Source organism: Meles meles, chromosome 17 (genome assembly GCF_922984935.1).
Source record: "Meles meles chromosome 17, mMelMel3.1 paternal haplotype, whole genome shotgun sequence".
Classification (NCBI taxonomy): domain Eukaryota; kingdom Metazoa; phylum Chordata; class Mammalia; order Carnivora; family Mustelidae; genus Meles; species Meles meles.
Window position 1 is genome coordinate 33,869,330 of NC_060082.1, and position 18,507 is coordinate 33,887,836.

Here is an 18,507-nt window from a genome sequence, read left to right on the forward strand (position 1 = left end):
CAGGTTGTTTTTCAGAGTCCATAGTCTCTTATGGTTTGCCTCCCCTTCCAAATTTTTTTTTTAATAAACATATAATGTGGGGCGCCTGGGTGGCTCAGTGGATTAAGCTGCTGCCTTCGGCTCAGGTCATGATCTCAGGGTCCTGGGATCGAGCCCCGCATCAGGCTCTCTGCTTCGCAGGGAGCCTGCTTCCTCCTCTCTCTGCCGGCCTCTCTGCCTACTTGTGATCTCTCTCTCTGTCAAATAAATAAATAAAATCTTTTAAAAAAATAAATAAATAAATAAACATATAATGTATTTTTATCCCCAGGGGTACAGGTCTGTGAATCGCCAGGTTTACACACTTCACAGCACTCACGATAACACATACCCTCCCCAATGTCCATAGCCCCCTCCCCCTCTCCCAATCCCACCTCCCCCCAGCAACCCCCAGTTTGTTTTGTGAGATTAAGAGTCATTTATGGTTTGTCTCCCTCCCAATCCCATCTTGTTTCATTTATTCTTCTCCTATCCCCCTAACCCGCCATGTTGCTTCTCCATGTCCTCATATCAGGGAGATCATGTGATAGTTGTCTTTCTCCGATTGACTTATTTCACTAAACAGGATACGCTCTAATTCCATCCACGTCGTCGCAAATGGCAAGATTGCATTTCTTTTGATAGCTGCATAGTATTCCATTGTGTATATATACCACGACTTCTTTATCCAGTCATCTGTTGATGGACATCTAGGTTCTTTCCATAGTTTGGCTATTGTAGACATTGCTGCTATAAACATTCGGGTACACGTGCCCCTTTGGATCACTATGTTTGTATCTTTAGGGTAAATACCCAGTAGTGCAATGGCTGGGTCATAGGGTAGTTCTATTTTCAACATTTTGAGGAACCTCCATGCTGTTTTCCAGAGTGGTTGCACCAGCTTGCATTCCCACCAACAGTGTAGGAGGGTTCCCCTTTCTCCGCATCCTCGCCAGTATCTGTCGTTTCCTGACTTGTTAATTGTAGCCATTCTGACTGGTGTGAGGTGATATCTCATTGTGGTTTTGATTTGTATTTCCCTGATGCCGAGAGACGTGGAGCACTTTTTCATGTGTCTGTTGGCCATCTGGATGTCTTCTTTGCAGAAATGTCTGTTCATGTCCTCTGCCCATTTCTTGATTGGATTGTTTGTTCTTTGGGTGTTGAGTTTGCTGAGTTCCTTATAGATTTTGGATACTAGTCCTTTATCTGATATGTCGTTTGCAAATATCTTCTCCCATTCTGTCAGTTGTCTTTTAGTTTTGTTAACTGTTTCCTTTGCTGTGCAAAAGCTTTTGATCTTGATGAAATCCCAATAGTTCATTTTTCCCTTGCTTCCCTTGCCTTTGCCATTGTTCCTAGGAAGATGTTGCTACGGCTGAGGTCGAAGAGGTTGCTGCCTGCATTCTCCTCAAGGATTTGGATGGATTCCTTTCTCACATTGAGGTCCTTCATCCATTTGGAGTCTATTTTCGTGTGTGGTGTAAGGAAGTGGTCCAATTTCATTTTTCTGCATGTGGCTGTCCAATTTTCCCAGCACCATTTATTGAAGAGGCTGTCTTTTTTCCATTGGACATTCTTTCCTGCTTTGTCGAAGATTAGTTGACCATAGAGTTGAGGGTCGATTACTGGGCTCTCTATTCTGTTCCACTGATCTATGTGTCTGTTTTTGTGCCAGTACCGTGCTGTCTTGATGATGACAGCTTTGTAATAGAGCTTGAAGTCCGGAATTGTGATGCCACCAACTTTGGCTTTCTTTTTCAATATTCCTTTGGCTATTCAAGGTCTTTTCTGGTTCCATATAAATTTTAGGATTATTTGTTCCATTTCTTTGAAAAAAATGGGTGGGATTTTGATAGGGATTGCATTAAATGTGTAGATTGCTTTAGGTAGCATGGACATTTTCACAATATTTATTCTTCCAATCCAGGAGCATGGAACATTTTTCCATTTCTTTGTGTCTTCCTCAATTTCTTTCATGAGTACTTTATAATTTTCTGTGTATAGATTCTTAGCCTCTTTGGCTAGGTTTATTCCTAGGTATCTTATAGTTTTGGGTACAATTGTAAATGGGATTGACTCCTTAATTTCTCTTTCTTCTGTCTTGTTGTTGGTGTACAGAAATGCAACTGATTTCTGTGCATTGATTTTATATCCTGACACTTTACTGAATTCCTGTACAAGTTTTAGCAGTTTTGGAGTGGAGTCTTTTGGGTTCTCCACATATAGTATCATATCATCTGCGAAGAGTGATAGTTTGACTTCTTCTTTGCTGATTTGGGTGCCTTTAATTTCCTTTTGTTGTCTGACTGCTGAGGCTAGGACTTCTAGTACTATGTTGAATAGCAGTGGTGATAATGGACATCCCTGCCGTGTTCCTGACCTTAGCAGAAAAGCTTTCAGTTTTTCTCCATTGAGAATGATATTTGCGGTGGGTTTTTCATAGATGGCTTTGATAATATTGAGGTATGTGCCCTCTATCCCTACACTTTGAAGAGTTTTGATCAGGAAGGGATGCTGTACTTTGTCAAATGCTTTTTCAGCACCTATTGAGAGTATCATATGGCTCTTGTTCTTTCTTTTATTAATGTGTTGTATCACATTGATTGATTTGCAGATGTTGAACCAACCCTGCAGCCCTGGAATAAATCCCACTTGATCGTGGTGAATAATCCTTTTAATGTACTGTTCAATCCTATTGGCTAGTATTTTGGCAAGAATTTTTGCGTCTGTGTTCATCAAGGATATTGGTCTGTAGTTCTCTTTTTTGGTGGGATCCTTGTCTGGTTTTGGGATCAAGGTGATGCTGGCCTCATAAAATGAGTTTGGAAGTTTTCCTTCCATTTCTGTTTTTTGGAACAGTTTCAGGAGAATAGGAATGAGTTCTTCTTTAAATGTTTGGTAGAATTCCCCTGAGAAGCCGTCTGGCCCTGGGCTTTTGTTTGTTTGGAGATTTTTGATGACTGTTTCAATCTCCTTACTGGTTATGGGCCTGTTCAGGTTTTCTATTTCTTCCTGGTTCAGTTGTGGTAGTTTATATGTCTCTAGGAATGCATCCATTTCTTCCAGATTGGCCAATTTGTTGGCGTAGAGTTGCTCATAGTATGTTCTTATAATTGTCTGTATTTCTTTGGTGTTAGTTGTGATCTCTCCTCTTTCATTCATGATTTTATTGATTTGGGTCCTTTCTCTTTTCTTTTGGATGAGTCTGGCCAGGGGTTTATCAATCCTATTGATTCTTTCAAAGAACCAGCTCCTAGTTTCATTGATTTTTTCTATTGTTTTTTTGGTTTCTATTTCATTGATTTCTGCTCTGATCTTTATGATTTCTCTTCTCCTGCTGGGTTTAGGGTTTCTTTCTTGTTCTTTCTCCAGCTCCTTTACATGTAGGGTTAGGTTGTGTACTTGAGACCTTTCTTGTTTCTTGAGAAAGGCTTGTACCACTATATATTTTCCTCTCAGGACTGCCTTTGCTGTGTCCCACAGATTTTGAACTGTTATGTTTTCATTATCATTTGTTTCCATGAAGTTTTTCAATTCTTCTTTAATTTCCTGGTTGACCCATTCATTCTTTAGAAGGATGCTGTTTAGTCTCCATGTATTTGGGTTCTTTCCAACTTTCCTCTTGTGATTGATTTCTAGCTTCAGAGCATTGTGGTCTGAAAATATGCAGGGAATGATCCTAATCTTTTGATACCAGTTGAGACCTGATTTATGACCCAGGATGTGATCTATTCTGAAGAAGGTTCCATGTGCACTAGAGAAGAATGTGTATTCTGTTGCTTTGGGATGAAATGTTCTGAATATATCTGTGCTGTCCATCTGGTCCAGTGTGTCATTTAAGGCCTTTATTTCCTTGTTGATCTTTTGCTTGGATGATCTGTCCATTTCAGTGAGGGGGGTGTTAAAGTCCCCTACTATTATTGTATTATTATTGATGTGTTTCTTTGATTTTGTTATTAATTGGTTGTTATAGTTGGCTGCTCCCACGTTAGGGGCATAGATATTTAAAATTGTTAGATCTTCTTGTTGGACAGACCCTTTGAGTAGGATATAGTGTCCTTCCTCATCTCTTATTATAGTCTTTGGCTTAAAATCTAATTGATCTGATATAAGGATTGCCACCCCCGCTTTCTTCTGATGCCCATTAGCATGGTAAATTGTTTTCCACCCCCTCACTTTAAATCTGGAGGTGTCTTCGCGTTAAAATGAGTTTCTTGTAGGCAACATACTGATGGGTTTTGTTTTTTTTAATCCATTCTGGTACCCTGTGTCTTTTGATTGGGGCATTTAGCCCATTAACATTCAGGGTAACTATTGAGAGATATGAATTTAGTGCCATTATTAGTCTGTAAGGTGACTGTGACTGTATATTGTCTCTGTACCTTTCTGATCTACTACTTTTAGGCTCTCTCTTTGCTTAGAGGACCCCTTTCAATATTTCCTGTAGAGCTGGTTTGGTGTTTGCGAATTCTTTCAGTTTTTGTTTGTCCTGGAAGCTTTTTCTCTCTCCTTCTATTTTCAATGATAGTCTAGATGGATAGAGTATTCTTGGCTGCATGTTTTTCTCATTGAGTGCTCTGAATATATCATGCCAGCTCTTCCTGGCCTGCCAGGTCTCTGTGGATAAGTGTGCTGCCAATCTAATATTTTTACCATTGTATGTTACAGACTTCTTTTCTCGGGCTGCTTTCAGGATTTTCTCTTTGTCACTAAGACTTGTAAATTTTACTATTAGGTGACGGGGTGTGGACCTATTCTTGTTGACTTTGAGGGGGTTCTCTGCACCTCCTGGATTTTGATGCTTGTTCCCTTTTATTCTCTCCAATAATTCTCTCCAATAGACCTTCTGCTCCCTTCTCTGTTTCTTCTTCTTCTGGAATCCCAATTATTCTAATGTTGTTTCTAATGTTGTTTCCTCTTATGGTGTCACTTATCTCTCGAATTCTCCCCTCATGGTCCAGTAGCTGTTTGTCCCTCTTTTGTTCAGCTTCTTTATTCTCTGTCATTTGGTCTTCTATATCACTAATTCTTTCTTCTGCCTCATTTATCCTAGCAGTGAGAGCCTCCATTTTTTATTGCACCTCATTAATAGCTTTTTTGATTTCAACTTGGTTAGATTTTAGTTCTTTAATTTCTCCAGAAAGGGCTTTAATATCTCCAGAGAGTGTTTCTCTAATATCTTCCATGCCTTTTTCGAGCCCGGCTAGAATGTTCAGAATCATCATTCTGAACTCTTGATCTGACATATTACCAATGCCTGTGTTGATTAGGTCCCTAGCCTTCGGTACTGTCTCTTGTTCTTTTGTTTGTGGTGATTTTTTCCGCCTTGTCATTTTGTCCAGATAAGAGGATATGAAGGAGCAAATAAAATACTAAAAGGGTGGCAAAGACCCCAGAAAAATACGCTGTAACCAAATGAGAAGAGACCCCAAATTGTGGGGGGGAGAAAGGGGATAAAAAGAGGTTCAGAAAAAAAAAGAAAAAAATTTAAAAAATAAAACAAATAAAGAAAAAATATAAAAAAGAAAGAAAAAATATATATATTTAGATAAGCTAGTCAAAAAATGTTAAAAAAGAAAAGGGTAAAAGTTTTAAAAAATTTAGCAGAAGAAGAAAAAAGAAAAAAGGAAAAAAATTGAAAAAAGAAAAAAAATTGAAGTAGCCGCAAGACTAAAGAATCATGGGGAGAAAGCCATGAGTTTCGTGCTTTGCTTTCTCCTCCTCTGGAATTGCGCTGCTGTCTTAGGAATTGCACCTACTTTTCCTTGATAGATGAACTTCGTCCTGGCTGGATATTTTGTTGATCTTCTGGGGGAGGGGCCTGTTGTAGTGACTCTCAAGTGTCTTTGCCCGAGGCGGGATTGCACCGCCCTTACGGGCAGCCGGACTAAGTAATCGGCTCAGGTTTGCTTTTGGGAGCTTCTGTTCCCTGAACGCTTTCCGTAGAGTTCCGGAGGACAGGAATGAAAATGGCGGCTGCCTAGTCTCCAGCCCGGAGGAGCCGAGAGCCCGTGGCCCCACTCCTCAGTGCGCCCCCAGAGGACAGCACCCAATCACTCCCGTATCCCCAGCCTCTAGCCGCGCTCCGAGCTCACCCAGCCCGCGACCAGTTCAAGGTAACCCCGAGCTGAGAGTTCAGTCCTTGGCTCTGTCTCTGCAGCCGGCTTCTCCGTTCTAATACCTGCGAGCTCTGCGACACTCCGACACCCCCGATCCTTCTGTGACCCTGCGGGACCTGGGGCCACGCTGACCCCGTGTGGGCTTCACTCCGGTTTAGCTTCTGGAGCAATGTCCCTCAGTGGAACAGACTTTTAAAAGTCCTGATTTTGTGCTCCATTCCTCCGCCGCTTGCCGGGAGCCGGCCCCCCCGAGGTCTATCTTCCCATCGTTTTAGATTCACTTCTCCGCCAGTCCTACCTTTCAGAAAGTGGTTGATTTTCTGTTTCTAGAGTTGCTGTTCTTCTTCTCTTCGATTTCCCATTGGATTTGTAGGTGTTTGCAATGTTTAGATAAGCTATTGAGCTGATATCCTGCTACCTGATGTAGTCTCAGCCTGCTACTTCTCCGCCATCTTGACTCCTCCCCCTGTTTTATGATTAAATCCTGACCCTGGTCCTTAGCACAGTCTCCAAGCTAGCTGACGTAAGAGTGTCTTTAAATACTAATGGGGGCAGGGAGGGGCTCCTGGATTTCACAGTTGGATTTGAATTGTGATTGATTGCCTTGAACTTTTACTTTCAGCTAAGAGGTTGCTGAGCTCCCATCAACAGTCCTCAGCCACCCAATTTCACACTCCTATTTCCACACAACTCTCAAACGTTAGAGGTATTTCACTGGCCAATGTGTTTTCCTCCGTCTACTCTTCATGACAGTTTACCATGTGAAAATGTTCATAGTTGCAATGCTACAGTAAGCCAGGGCTACTGATACTTCACCCTCCCCAGTGAGGGAGTCTTGACTGTCAGTTGGCTAGTGGGTGATCCATTTCTAGAATCTCATTCTCAGAGTTTGCTTCCTAGATCCACTTGTGGTATAAACTGTCTTCAGTCAATGTCTCTAGAAGGGATTCTGACGCATATGAATTTTTGATAGCGTGATTTCAGAGGGGGAAAGGGAACTATAAGGGAATGAAACAACAAGATGGAAAGGAACTGAGCAAAAACCTACTCTCAGGTTAAGTGTAAGCTTCACCTGATTCACAGTGGGCTCTAGGGCATCAACTGTACCACAGAGTTGTCCAGATTTGAATCAAGGAATCGGGGTTTTGGTATCCCAAGGTCAGCCAAGCATTGGTTGCTCCTGAGGGAGCAGGGCATAACTTTCTATATCAGGAGTAAGGCGGCTCCTGTCATCACGGTACATGCTTTGGAGGTCATGGGTCTAAGCCATTAATTGCAGTTCCAGCAGCATCTGGAGGGTGAGTGTACCATTGGGTAAAAGTCAATGATGTTGATACACTCCCATATGGCTGAATCAGCGTCCTGCCAGGAAATCATTACTGGCCAAAAAAAAATACAAATTATTTTGGTTTAAAGAAAAAGCTTGGATTTTAATGATCAGTCTTGGGTCAGAATTTGGCTTATCCACTAATTATCTGAGGAGTTTGGGGGACAATGTACTTAATTTATCTGAACCTGTTTCCTCATCTATGCAACAAGGTAGGCAAGAGCCATGTCACAGGAGTTTTTCAGGACTCATTATAATAATTTATTTAAAGTTCTAGTACAGACCTTAAAGATTAAAGGCAGGTTAACAAAACATGTTGACTGATCATTTAAATTACATGAATCTCTTTATTGTAGTTTCCCTTTTTATTTTTATTTTTTATTTTTTTTCAAAGATTTTATTTATTTATTTGACGGAGATCACAAGTAGGCAGAGAGGCAGGCAGGAAGGCGAGGGGTGGGGGGGGGGGGAAGCAGGCTCCCCGCTGAGCAGAGAGCCTGATGCAGGGCTCGATCCCGGGACCCTGAGATCATGACCCGAGCTGAAGGCAGAGGCTTAACCCATCCAGGTGTCCCTGTGGTTCCTCTTTTTTAAAGGAAGCAACTATTTAGTGAATTTACTTGCTTTCTTTTATTGAATTTTAATTGTGCTTACCTTAATATTCCAAAGAATTTTGTTCAGCTATATTTGGTAACTCTTATTTCTGAGAGAGAAGCATTTTGGCTATTATTGGTATGTAGCAATCATTCCAGTTCAGCTGAGTAGTGAAGATCACTTGAGGACAATTTTCAGAATTTGCTCCTTTGCTTAGACAATCATCTTTGTCTCTTCAAGGAACAGATATTCACAGTTGGTGGGCAAGATATAGAATCCAGGTTGATAGTTTCAGCCATCCCACTTAAGTCTTTAAGTTGAAGTTCCTAAAGTTTAAGTTCCTAAATTTAGGAAGTGATCTGGATGAATAACCAGGCAATCCCAGATGGTTATGGGACACTTAGTCTAGAGGCTACCAGTCTAAGAAGAATAACAAATGTGCCTTCCATCCAGTTGTGTTTACTGCTTAGAAGCAAAGGTTCTCCAGGATCCAGCATCATTCAGATATTCTGAAAGTCATAATAAATCTTCCTTTCTCCTTAATTAATCACCTTCAATCATTTAGCTTTCAATGCATGCTTTTTCTGTGTTGCAAACACAGGCTAGAATAGCTTCTACTACACTAGAACAGTCAGTTTCGCGGAGTGAATCATTTGATGTTTTATGTACATTAAAACCCCCAGGAATTAGGGAAAAGAGGTTCCCCCTGAGGTACTATAATAATTGTAATTGTAATTATAATTGTAATTGTATGGACTGGATTCTTGAGATTTTCCACACTTAGAGACTCATACTACTCTGTTCTAGCCTATGTGCTATTTAGAAAGAAATTTAATTTTCAAGCTTTAAAGAAAATCCTTTCTTCTATGGGCAAGTTACACCTACTTCTCATCACAGAAACCACTTCTCAAACAGGCACCCCTTGGCAGACATTCTATTTTCTCTCATGCTATGAGTTCAAATTCCTGCAGAACCCACCACATACGCTGGGCATCATGGGCTGCACTCTCCTGTGCTTTTTTGCTCTTGTTTACTCAGAGGAATCATGGATATATTCAGAAAGGAACTCACCACGTGCCCCATCTGAACAGCAACGGGGTTTTAGGATAACAACAGTAACTACATACAGAATCCCAGAGGGCTCTCCTAAAACCTCCAGACTCTTCTCTCCAAGAAGGGGGACTTATCAGCTGAACCCTGTTGGAGCTGTGCTCAGCACCTGGTCTTCTTGTCACTCCCCCTGTCCCTCCCCTTTAATGACACAGAACTGAGACTCTGCCAAGGCTGGTTACACTGGCTTAGGCACCATTTCAATTGTTACAAAAATCACCATTTTGAAATTTCAATTTCAAAAGAAAAGAATTCTTTTCTTCGGATTAATTCAAGGGTCTGAGAACACTGAGCCCCCGTACGGCACCTCTGAGACTCTGTGCCATGGCCTCCAAGTTGCAGAGCAGTTTCCCAGCACTGTATGTCTTTGGGGTCTCGACCCTACTGCTGTGCCCTTCTGGCTTGTGTGGTGAGTACAGTAGTTATAGGGAAAGGAGGATAGTTTCTCTAAGATATACAGGACAAATACCCAATTAAGAATTAACTGAATATAGTCAAATAGTGGTAATTCATAACCTTTTTGAGAGAATATAATGAACTATGTATTAATAAAAATGAAGAATTTTAGAATAAAAAGGAAATGGTTTTAATTCAGGTAGAAGCTATTATTACATATAGAATAAAAATGTGTTGATATGCAAAATTCCTTGTGAGGCTGCTTTAGCAAAAAATAATCTTGAATTTTCAAATCAGTTTCTTATATTTCAATGCTCTAAGATGCCTAGAACAAATTTACTTTCCAAATAGGTTAATTATACCATCCATAATCTTAGTTATTTATTGATTAGGAATAATTTCCATCTGAAAAGCAAACTATTTTCTGTTGTCAGATGGAGCTAGAGAAGATAATGCTAAGTCAAATAAGTCAGTCAGAGAAAGAAAAGTGCCATATGATTTCACTCATATGTGGAATTTAAGAAGCAAAACAATGAAAGAAAGAAAAAAAGAGACAAACCAAGAAAGAGATTCTTCACTATAGAGAACAAACTGATGGTTACAGGAGGGCAGGTGGGCAGGGAGATGGGTGAAGTAGGTGATGGGGATTGAGGAGTGGCCTTCTGGTGATGAGACCACGTTTTGTATGGACATATTGAATCACTGTGTTGTACACCTGAAACTACTATTGCAATGTAGTAAACTATACTGGGATTAAAAATTAATGATAAATAAAAATTCTAAAATACATTTTCTGTTATCAAATACTGAGTAAATTTTCTGAGGTAAAATTATAGGGTACTTTATGAATTGTAAACCATTATATAAATGTAATACATTGTTATTGAAACGTAGGGAAATTTTTGTCAGAATGAGAAACAAAAGTGTCTGAGACAAGTTACCAGAAACAATTGCTGCTGTGGAAATTTATTTGTTGTTCTGTTATTTAAATGGAAATCTCCTTTAAGCAAAGTGATATTGTCTTCTTTTGTTAATTGACATTATTTTTTATCTGAGAGAATTAATTTTCATACCTAAAAATATTTATTAACATATTCTCTGAAACAGCTACCATGGCATAAAAGTTGAGGATTTGAGATAGTTTAGACGGAAAAACCCCAACCCTAAAATAATAGCTGACTGCTCCTGGGTGAGTTGGCCTGTTGATTTAAAAACACGGAGGCTATGCTTCTTCAACACTGAGAGTGGTCAGGGGAAAGCATGGGTTAATTAAGGAAGCAATGTTTGGAAAAATATTTTTCACATCAGATGCATGAAGATTATTGAGTGGAAGTGTTAATTTATTATTGAGTGGCAGGATAAAGGACTTCATGCTCAGGAGACTTTTCTCAACTTCATCTCTGAGCTCCCCTCTCACACAGTCTGGGGTGATAGAGGAAGACCTAATCAAATTTGTCATGTCTTTCAATTATTTCTTCATGATCCCATTTCCCTTCCCCCTTTTCCTTCTGTTCCCTCATCTCTTCCCATTTCCCATGGCCCCAACCCTCTGAAATGATACTTAATGTCTGTCTGTTCTGACCTGAAGGTCCTTTCCCTCACCATAAGGGCTTCTGATGCCAGAATTTTCTCATGGCCCCAGTATTGCTCTGCCTCACCTACCGTACCAACCACTCAACTTCCACCCAGCCTTTGAGACCTGTCTCCAGCTTACTCCTGGAGACCTTCCCTCCATCCTGCCAACACCTTCTCCTATAGAACTAATTTCCTGTCCTAATCTGGGACTAGAGTGGACTGGTACAGAGTTGTGGTACAACTATGTGTGTGACTGATGTGGGAAACAAAGGCAGAAGAAAAATCATTAAGTTTCCTTACTACCTACAGCCCACTGACAAGTCCTTAAGACAGGCAGAGTGAGACTTCTCTAGGGACTCAGCTGCCTTGATGTTGACACTTTGCCATGGGGAAAAGGTAATCCTAGACTGACAACCCCCACCCCCCACACCCCGATCCTATAAGCCTACTTTAACATATAAAAATTCTTTTGGAAACTTCCTTAATCTCCAAACCTCCCAAGATACATGTCGGCACTCATCCCTTAAGCATATGGGCCACCAATATATATATGAAGGGTCTCATAACTAAGGTTTTATTAGACAGTAATAAATGACATTTCCCAACAATAGCTAGTCCCCTCAAGGTCCTGGAAACCTTGCTTCCATATTCCTCAGAGTCTTATATTATCCCTAACCCCGTCCAATTTGGAAGTATAAAATTAGTCACTCCTCATGACCCCAATGCAGCTCTTTCTGCCCATGGGTTCTGTCCCCATGATTTCATAAAATCACTTTTTTGCACCAAAGACACCACAAGAACTCTTCCCTGGCCATTGGCTTCAAACCCTAACATCTTTCCTACACCAGGGCTACATCTTATCTTTTTAAGTACATTGCAATTATGCCTCCTTGATATTACCTGAGAAGCATAGTACAGAACTCTGTATGTGTGTTCAGTCATAAAAATTAAGAGCTTTTTTATTTTGTATTTCTGTGGAGGGGCCTAATCTGCAGTTTAAGAAATGCTATATGGAAGACTCATGCACAGGTGAATTCCTTTCTGCTTTAGTCAGAACTTACTTTGGGATTATTGTTCTTACACTTTCTGGACCCTTCAGAGTTAAAGCTTTGGGAGGAGCAGAGGTAAGGGTAACAGTGCTTGACCTGAGCTGATTCTTTGCATCAAGAGTGTTTCAAGGGCGCCTGGGTGGCTCAGTGGGTTAAGCCGCTGCCTTCGGCTCAGGTCATGATCTCAGGGTCCTGGGATCGAGTCCCACATCGGGCTCTCTGCTCAGCAGTGAGCCTGCTTCCCTTCCTCTCTCTCTCTCTGCCTGCCTCTCTGTCTGCTTGTGATCTCTCTCTGTCAAGTAAATAAATAAAATCTTTAAAAAAAAAAAAAAGAGTGTTTCAAGCTTGCTTTCTCTCTTGAGTTTTGTTTTTGTTGTTGCTGTTTTTCAATGGGTCCTTCCTTATCACTGAGAATCTGCTAATTGCAATTCCCTAGTCTGCTAGATCCCAGGATCCATTTCTGATTCTGGGTGATCTCTTCCTCGTTCCTATCTCCTAAAGACCTAGGGACTCGTAGGGATTTATTTTCACTGAAGCTTTCTTCCAATCTCAGGAAGTCCTTTTGCACAGGTCTGAAGACACCACCACCAGGCCTGTCTTTTTCATGCTGCCAGTTTCTAACTCACTGGAAGTACTCACTTATCCTTTGTTCCAAATAATGTCAGGAGTACGGGCCAATCTCAAAGCAGCAGAAATACGTCCTTCACCCTTACCAACAGGCACTAGACAGCCCCCTTTTGCATTCTGGATTTCCCAGGCAGGAGCTCAATACTAGGCCACTGCGTCTAATATCCCTGTAAAGTGAAAAAAGATATATTGGCCTTTCTCAGTGAGCTCCCTAGAACCTTTCTGCCAGTCTGAAGGAGAAATGCACCGACATATTTGCCTCACCTGGGACTAATTTGAATTTAAAAGGTTAAATTCCTAACCTTTTAGTGCCTTTGATTTGGACGAAGGCGTTAGGAGTTTTCTAATGGATTCTGAGCTGCCTACTTCATCAATTATGGGATGTTACTTGACTGTGCAAGAGTATTGTTCTGCAACCAAAACTTCCATGTTATAGCCTTTAAATATCCATTGATGCCTCTATAAAGTAAGCATCCAATGATTACTATAGACAGCAGAAAATAGCAGGATTCCAGAAAGTACCAGTTGATTTTGATACAAACCTGAGCTTAATCCCTGAGGTTGATTCATGTTACCGACACCTCCAAGCTGTGACCTTATATGCAACATCTGACCCCTCTAAGGTTAAGTTTCCTTTTCTCTAGAATGGGAATGATGATCATACTGCCTTGGAGAGTCGTTGATTTAACATATCTAAAATGATTAACACAGTGCCTAGCAAATAGCTAAGTTCTCAGGAAACCATTCCTATTGATTTTGTTAAGGAATTGAAATATACCTCTGCAGTGTAATTTAATTACTTCATTCGACAAAATAAGAAGAGTCCCTCACTCTGAATTGTTAATTAAATTAAACCCGAGCTCATTGTCTCCCACCCTTCACTTCTATCATTCAAGATTGCAGAATATTTCCGAGCATTGCCCATGGATCCCATAAAGATGTGAGTTCATTTTTCTCCTACACTACTGTCGTAAAATATGAATGTGATGAAGGATATGTTGTGGTTGGAGAGTCTAAAATCACCTGCAGGAATTCCCACTGGTCGCTTCCAGCCCCTCAATGTAAAGGTAACTTCAACTCACTGATGACCTTGATTAGAAATGTAGAGCCTCTGTGACTGTTCTGACTCTAGTCTCTTTCCAGCCAGCGGAAACCCTTAAAAATTTTTTTATTGTACTGTTTATTCATTTCGTGTAGTTAACGCATGCATATGGTACATTATCTTCAAAGTCTGAACCATCACCCAGCTTATCAGTCTGGGAAGTAACCGTTGTTACCAGCGCGTATGTTTTCAGAGGTAATCTAGAGGACCACTTTTTCCTTTTTTTTTAATAAGTTTTAATTCAGATGTAACATACTGCAGAACAGTGTACAAATCTTAAGGATGAAGGTCAACAATTACCACAAGGTGAACCTACCCTTGAAGCATCTCATGTCCGCCCTCAATTACTCCTGACTCTCCTCCCCAAAGAAGGTCATTCTACCAACACCATGTGTAGGAGCGCTGAAAATACTGGCTCCATCTTTGGCCCTCCATCTTGTTCATGTTCGCTTGATGACCTCTTTTGTGGTTATGTGCTCCAGACCCATTGGAGAGTAACATACATACCTCAGAAATGCCCACCAATGCTGGTGTAGGGGAAGGCTCGCTTTGGCCTCGCATGAATCTGAGATAAAACAGTCCTCCTTCTTTCTGAGGTATAGATGGCGCCACAAGATCTAGCTAAAGGTCAGCTGTCAATTAGGTGCACGTGAGCCCCTCCATCTCCCCGCAGTGTCCTGTAATAAGGTGTCCGCTGTGGACTGAAGTCCAGACTTTTTGGAGAAGAGCTGCACAGGGCCTGGATCCTTGTCGGCCTGACTCTCCCCCTTCCCCCATCAGTAAGTTACTCTGAAGAAAACTCTGTAAACTGCATGGTGCGGCCTGCTTTTGTTGTTTGGTCTCAAAATGCCTTTTCAGCTTGGGGGGTACTTTATTGTCCCTCTTCCACCTTCTAACACCATGGGTAAGTTCTGCCAACTTCTTAACTTTGCATCAAGGAAGTCATGCTTGCACTCCTTTGTGCCTGGCTTCTTTCTTCGTCTACGTCCTTGCACCTTCGGATAGTTTATTCCTTTTCATTGTTTTATAATATTCTTCTGGATGAATAGACCACATTTTATGTATTTTATAAAAGTTTATGTTTTTTGTGTTTCAGGCTATGATGAATACGCTCTTATGAACACTTTTGTGTAGGTCTCTTGATACACATGTGCAAACATTTCTGTTGGGAATAAGCTCAGGAATAGAGCTGTTCTGCAGAGGGCACACATTGTCATCTTTCGTAGATGATGCCAAATTTTGTTCAAAAGTGGTCATAACAACAAATTCTGTTTCTACAAGTAGGGTATGCGTGTTCTAGTTTTATTTATTTTTAAGATTTTATTTATTTATTTGACAGAGAGAGATCACAAGTAGGCAGAGTCAGGCAGAGAGAGAGGGGGAATCAGTCTCCCCACTGAGCTGAAAACCCGATGCAGGGCTTGATCCCAGGACCCTGAGATCATGACCTGAGCCGAAGGCAGAGGCATTAACCCACTGAACCACCCAGGCACCCCGAGTGTTCTAGTTTTGATAAACATAAGTTCTAAATTCCAATTTATTTCAAATTACCAGTATTGTCCTTGATGTTGGAAACTCTTTTGCGTGAAACTTTTGTGTCTTGTTTAAGAAATATTTGCCTACTGCAAGGCAGTATTCTATGCAACAACAAAATACAACAAACGTGTTCTCCTGTGTTTCTTACAGAGCTTTATTGTTTTACCTTTTACAATGATATCGCCAACCCACATGAAATCCTTTGTGTTTATGGTAGAAAGTGGGGGTCAAAGTTCGGTTTTCCCCAGTGGACAATCAACTAATTGTGTACCACTTAGTAAATGGGCTGTAGTTCCCACTGCTTCCTTTGGCACAATCTGAGTGCCCATGTATGTATGGGTCTGTTTCTACACAGAGATAGCAATCTTTAATTTGAGACTGTCAGCAAGGGTTTAGCAACATTTTAGTAAGCACCTGCTTCACTTTAAATGACTGCAGTTATGGATAAATTCGAACTTCCTTGAGGTGCCTGACGTCTCCATTACAGCCACAGGCACACCATTCATCTTCTCACAATGAAGTAGCCCTAATAAGAGATTTCTGGTTGACCATCAAGATTAGGTGTGCCTTTTTAAAATCATAGTTGCTATTAGTAAATAGCAACTCAAGGGGTTAATTTCCCACCATTAACTCCATCTAACATGGGAAGATGTTAAGGGTATGTGAATAAAAATTATATACTTTGGATCCTAGAAAAAGTGAGGTTTTGAAATAGAGCAGTTTTAAAAACTTGGATTCTAGGACTATAATCCTTAGGTTAATATTATAATCATGTCACCTAAAAGTTATGCATCCTTAGACAAGTCACATAAACCATCTGTACCTCATTTTTCTCTTTAGCCAAAATGGAGATTTATGGGGTGCTGGGGTGGCTCAGTTGGTTAAGCATCCAACTGTTGGTTTCAGCTCAGATCATGATCTCGGGGTCATGAGATCAAGCCTTGTCTCAGAGTCCATGATTAGTGCAGAGTCTGCTTGAAATTCTCTCTCCCTCCCCCCTGACCTTTCCCCTGCTTGTGCTCTTTCTCTAAAATAAATAAATAAATAAATAAATAAATAAATAAATCTTTGGAAAAATAATAGTGTTTTATCTTGAGAATAATATGTAAAATAACATTACTATTATTAATGTTATCATTACGATCATACAATCAATGGAGTTGGAGAACAACTCTCAGCATGCAGATATAATTTATTATCAGTGTTTCTCATCCCCTCAGGACTCTTCACTTTTGTAAGGTTTTATTCTGAGAATCACAGCATGATCAAAACTGCATTTCCATTGCAGCTCTGTGTCTGAAACCAGAGATCCAAAATGGAGATCTGTCTGTGGATAAGGACCAGTATGTTGAGCCTGAGAGTGTTACTGTCCAGTGTGACGATGGTTATGGTGTGATTGGCTCTCAAAAAATCACCTGCTCAGAGAACGGCATCTGGTTCCCAGCGGTGCCCAAGTGTAAATGGGTAAGTGCCACACATTTCAGGATGTCCTGTCATGTTCTTAAAATTGTAGCTAGTATCAGAGCCCTGTCAACCTACATTGATGAAATCATACTTGTATCAGGACCCACGCACGAGTTGTTTAAATCACATTGGAAATCGGCCTCAAAGCACTTGCTGAGCTCTTTTTTTTTTTTTTTTTAAGATTTTATTTATTTATTTGACAGAGAGAGAGATCACAAACAGGCAGAGAGGCAGACAGAGCCGGAAGCAGGCTCCCTGATAAGCAGAGAGCCCAATGCAGGGCTCGATCCCAGGACCCCAGGATCACGACCTGAGCGGAAGGCAGAGGCTTTAACCCACTGAGCCACCCAGGTGCCCCACACTTAGTGAGCTCTTTAAAGCGAGTTCTAATTCTCTCATTTTATACTAAGAAGAACCAAGCCTCTAGAGAGGAGGGCTCCCTAGATCTAGGTGACCTGGCCCCTGGCCCTGTGTTTTCTACAATACGCGCTATGCTTTTGCACAGCCGTCAGACCTGTTCCTTCGCTTGTCCCTGAAGGAAGCCCCTGGCTGTCTTCTGCAGCCTTCCTCCTTCCCTGCTTCCACAGTGAGCCGCCGCACGTGAGGAGTGCTGGTGTAGCGCTGGGCATGCCGCTGACACAGAGTATCTTTGGGTTTCCTCCACCAGTCCTGAGGATGGGCAGGATCCTCTAATTGTCCTGTCATCGCTGAGGCATCCTGAAGACCCTATGTACTTGCACAGCTGGAGAGGTCTCTGCCTCTATCCTTTTATGTCTTGTAGGAATTCCAGATGGGCTGTGAGCAAGTGCTAGTCGGCAGTAAATTCTTCCAGTGTCTCCCCTACCCAGACGACGTGAAAAAGGCCCTGGAGATCTACAAGTTGTCTCTGGAGATTGGACAACTGAGCAAGAGGGAGAGTTGAAGAGAACACCGTTTGGAAACCGGCATGTCCACCCTCCCCCCCCCCCCTCAAAAATAGAGACTTAGGTACATTTCTCTCGTTAGCAACTCTACTAATCCTTTCTTAAGTACTGTTTACTGGAAAAAAAAATACCCGTGTGAGGAGAATCTGTTGATACCCTGAGTGCCACCGATATTATGGAGCTGTTGATTTGTACCTTCACTCAGCCTGTGCTTCTGCGGTCCTGGCCAAGGTGCGATGACAGAAATAATGACAAAAATCCAGTGTCTTAGAAGGGAAACCTGCTTCCCTTCCTCTCTCTCTGCCTGCCTCTCTGCCTGCTTGTGATCTCTGTCTGTCAAATAAATAAATAAAATCTTTAAAAAAAATCCAGTGTCTTTGTTTTCACTTTGATGCCTGTATGATGAAAAACTAGGGCCCTATACCAGTCACTTCCCGATGTTTCGCTAATTAACTTCCTTTTCTACTTTACTGTATCACAAGGTGAATGTAGTCCTTGCAAATGTATATTTGTGCCTTGTCTAAGGTGTCTTTACCCCACATCTTCATGTCCTACCTGTTCCTCACTGCCATGGCCAAATATCACATCTTCCTCCAAGTCTCCTGCTTGCTTGCTTGCTTTTTTTTTTTCTTTTTTAAACGTTTTATTTATTTATTTGACAGAA

The 18,507-nt window shown here is 41.2% G+C and overlaps 1 protein-coding gene across 1 annotated transcript; it reads left to right on the forward strand.

Annotated features, from left to right (window-relative positions):
- Window positions 1–6,100: 6,100 nt before the first annotated feature.
- LOC123928489 (C4b-binding protein alpha chain-like) lies at window positions 6,101–18,152 on the forward strand (the record flags this gene model as incomplete). The annotated part of the gene is made up of 4 exons (XM_045983698.1): window positions 6,101–6,137; window positions 13,715–13,885; window positions 16,745–16,920; window positions 17,702–18,152. Coding segments are annotated over 4 exons (525 nt in total), but the record flags the coding sequence as incomplete, so codon positions are not given.
- Between the last annotated feature and the right edge of the window lie 355 nt (window positions 18,153–18,507).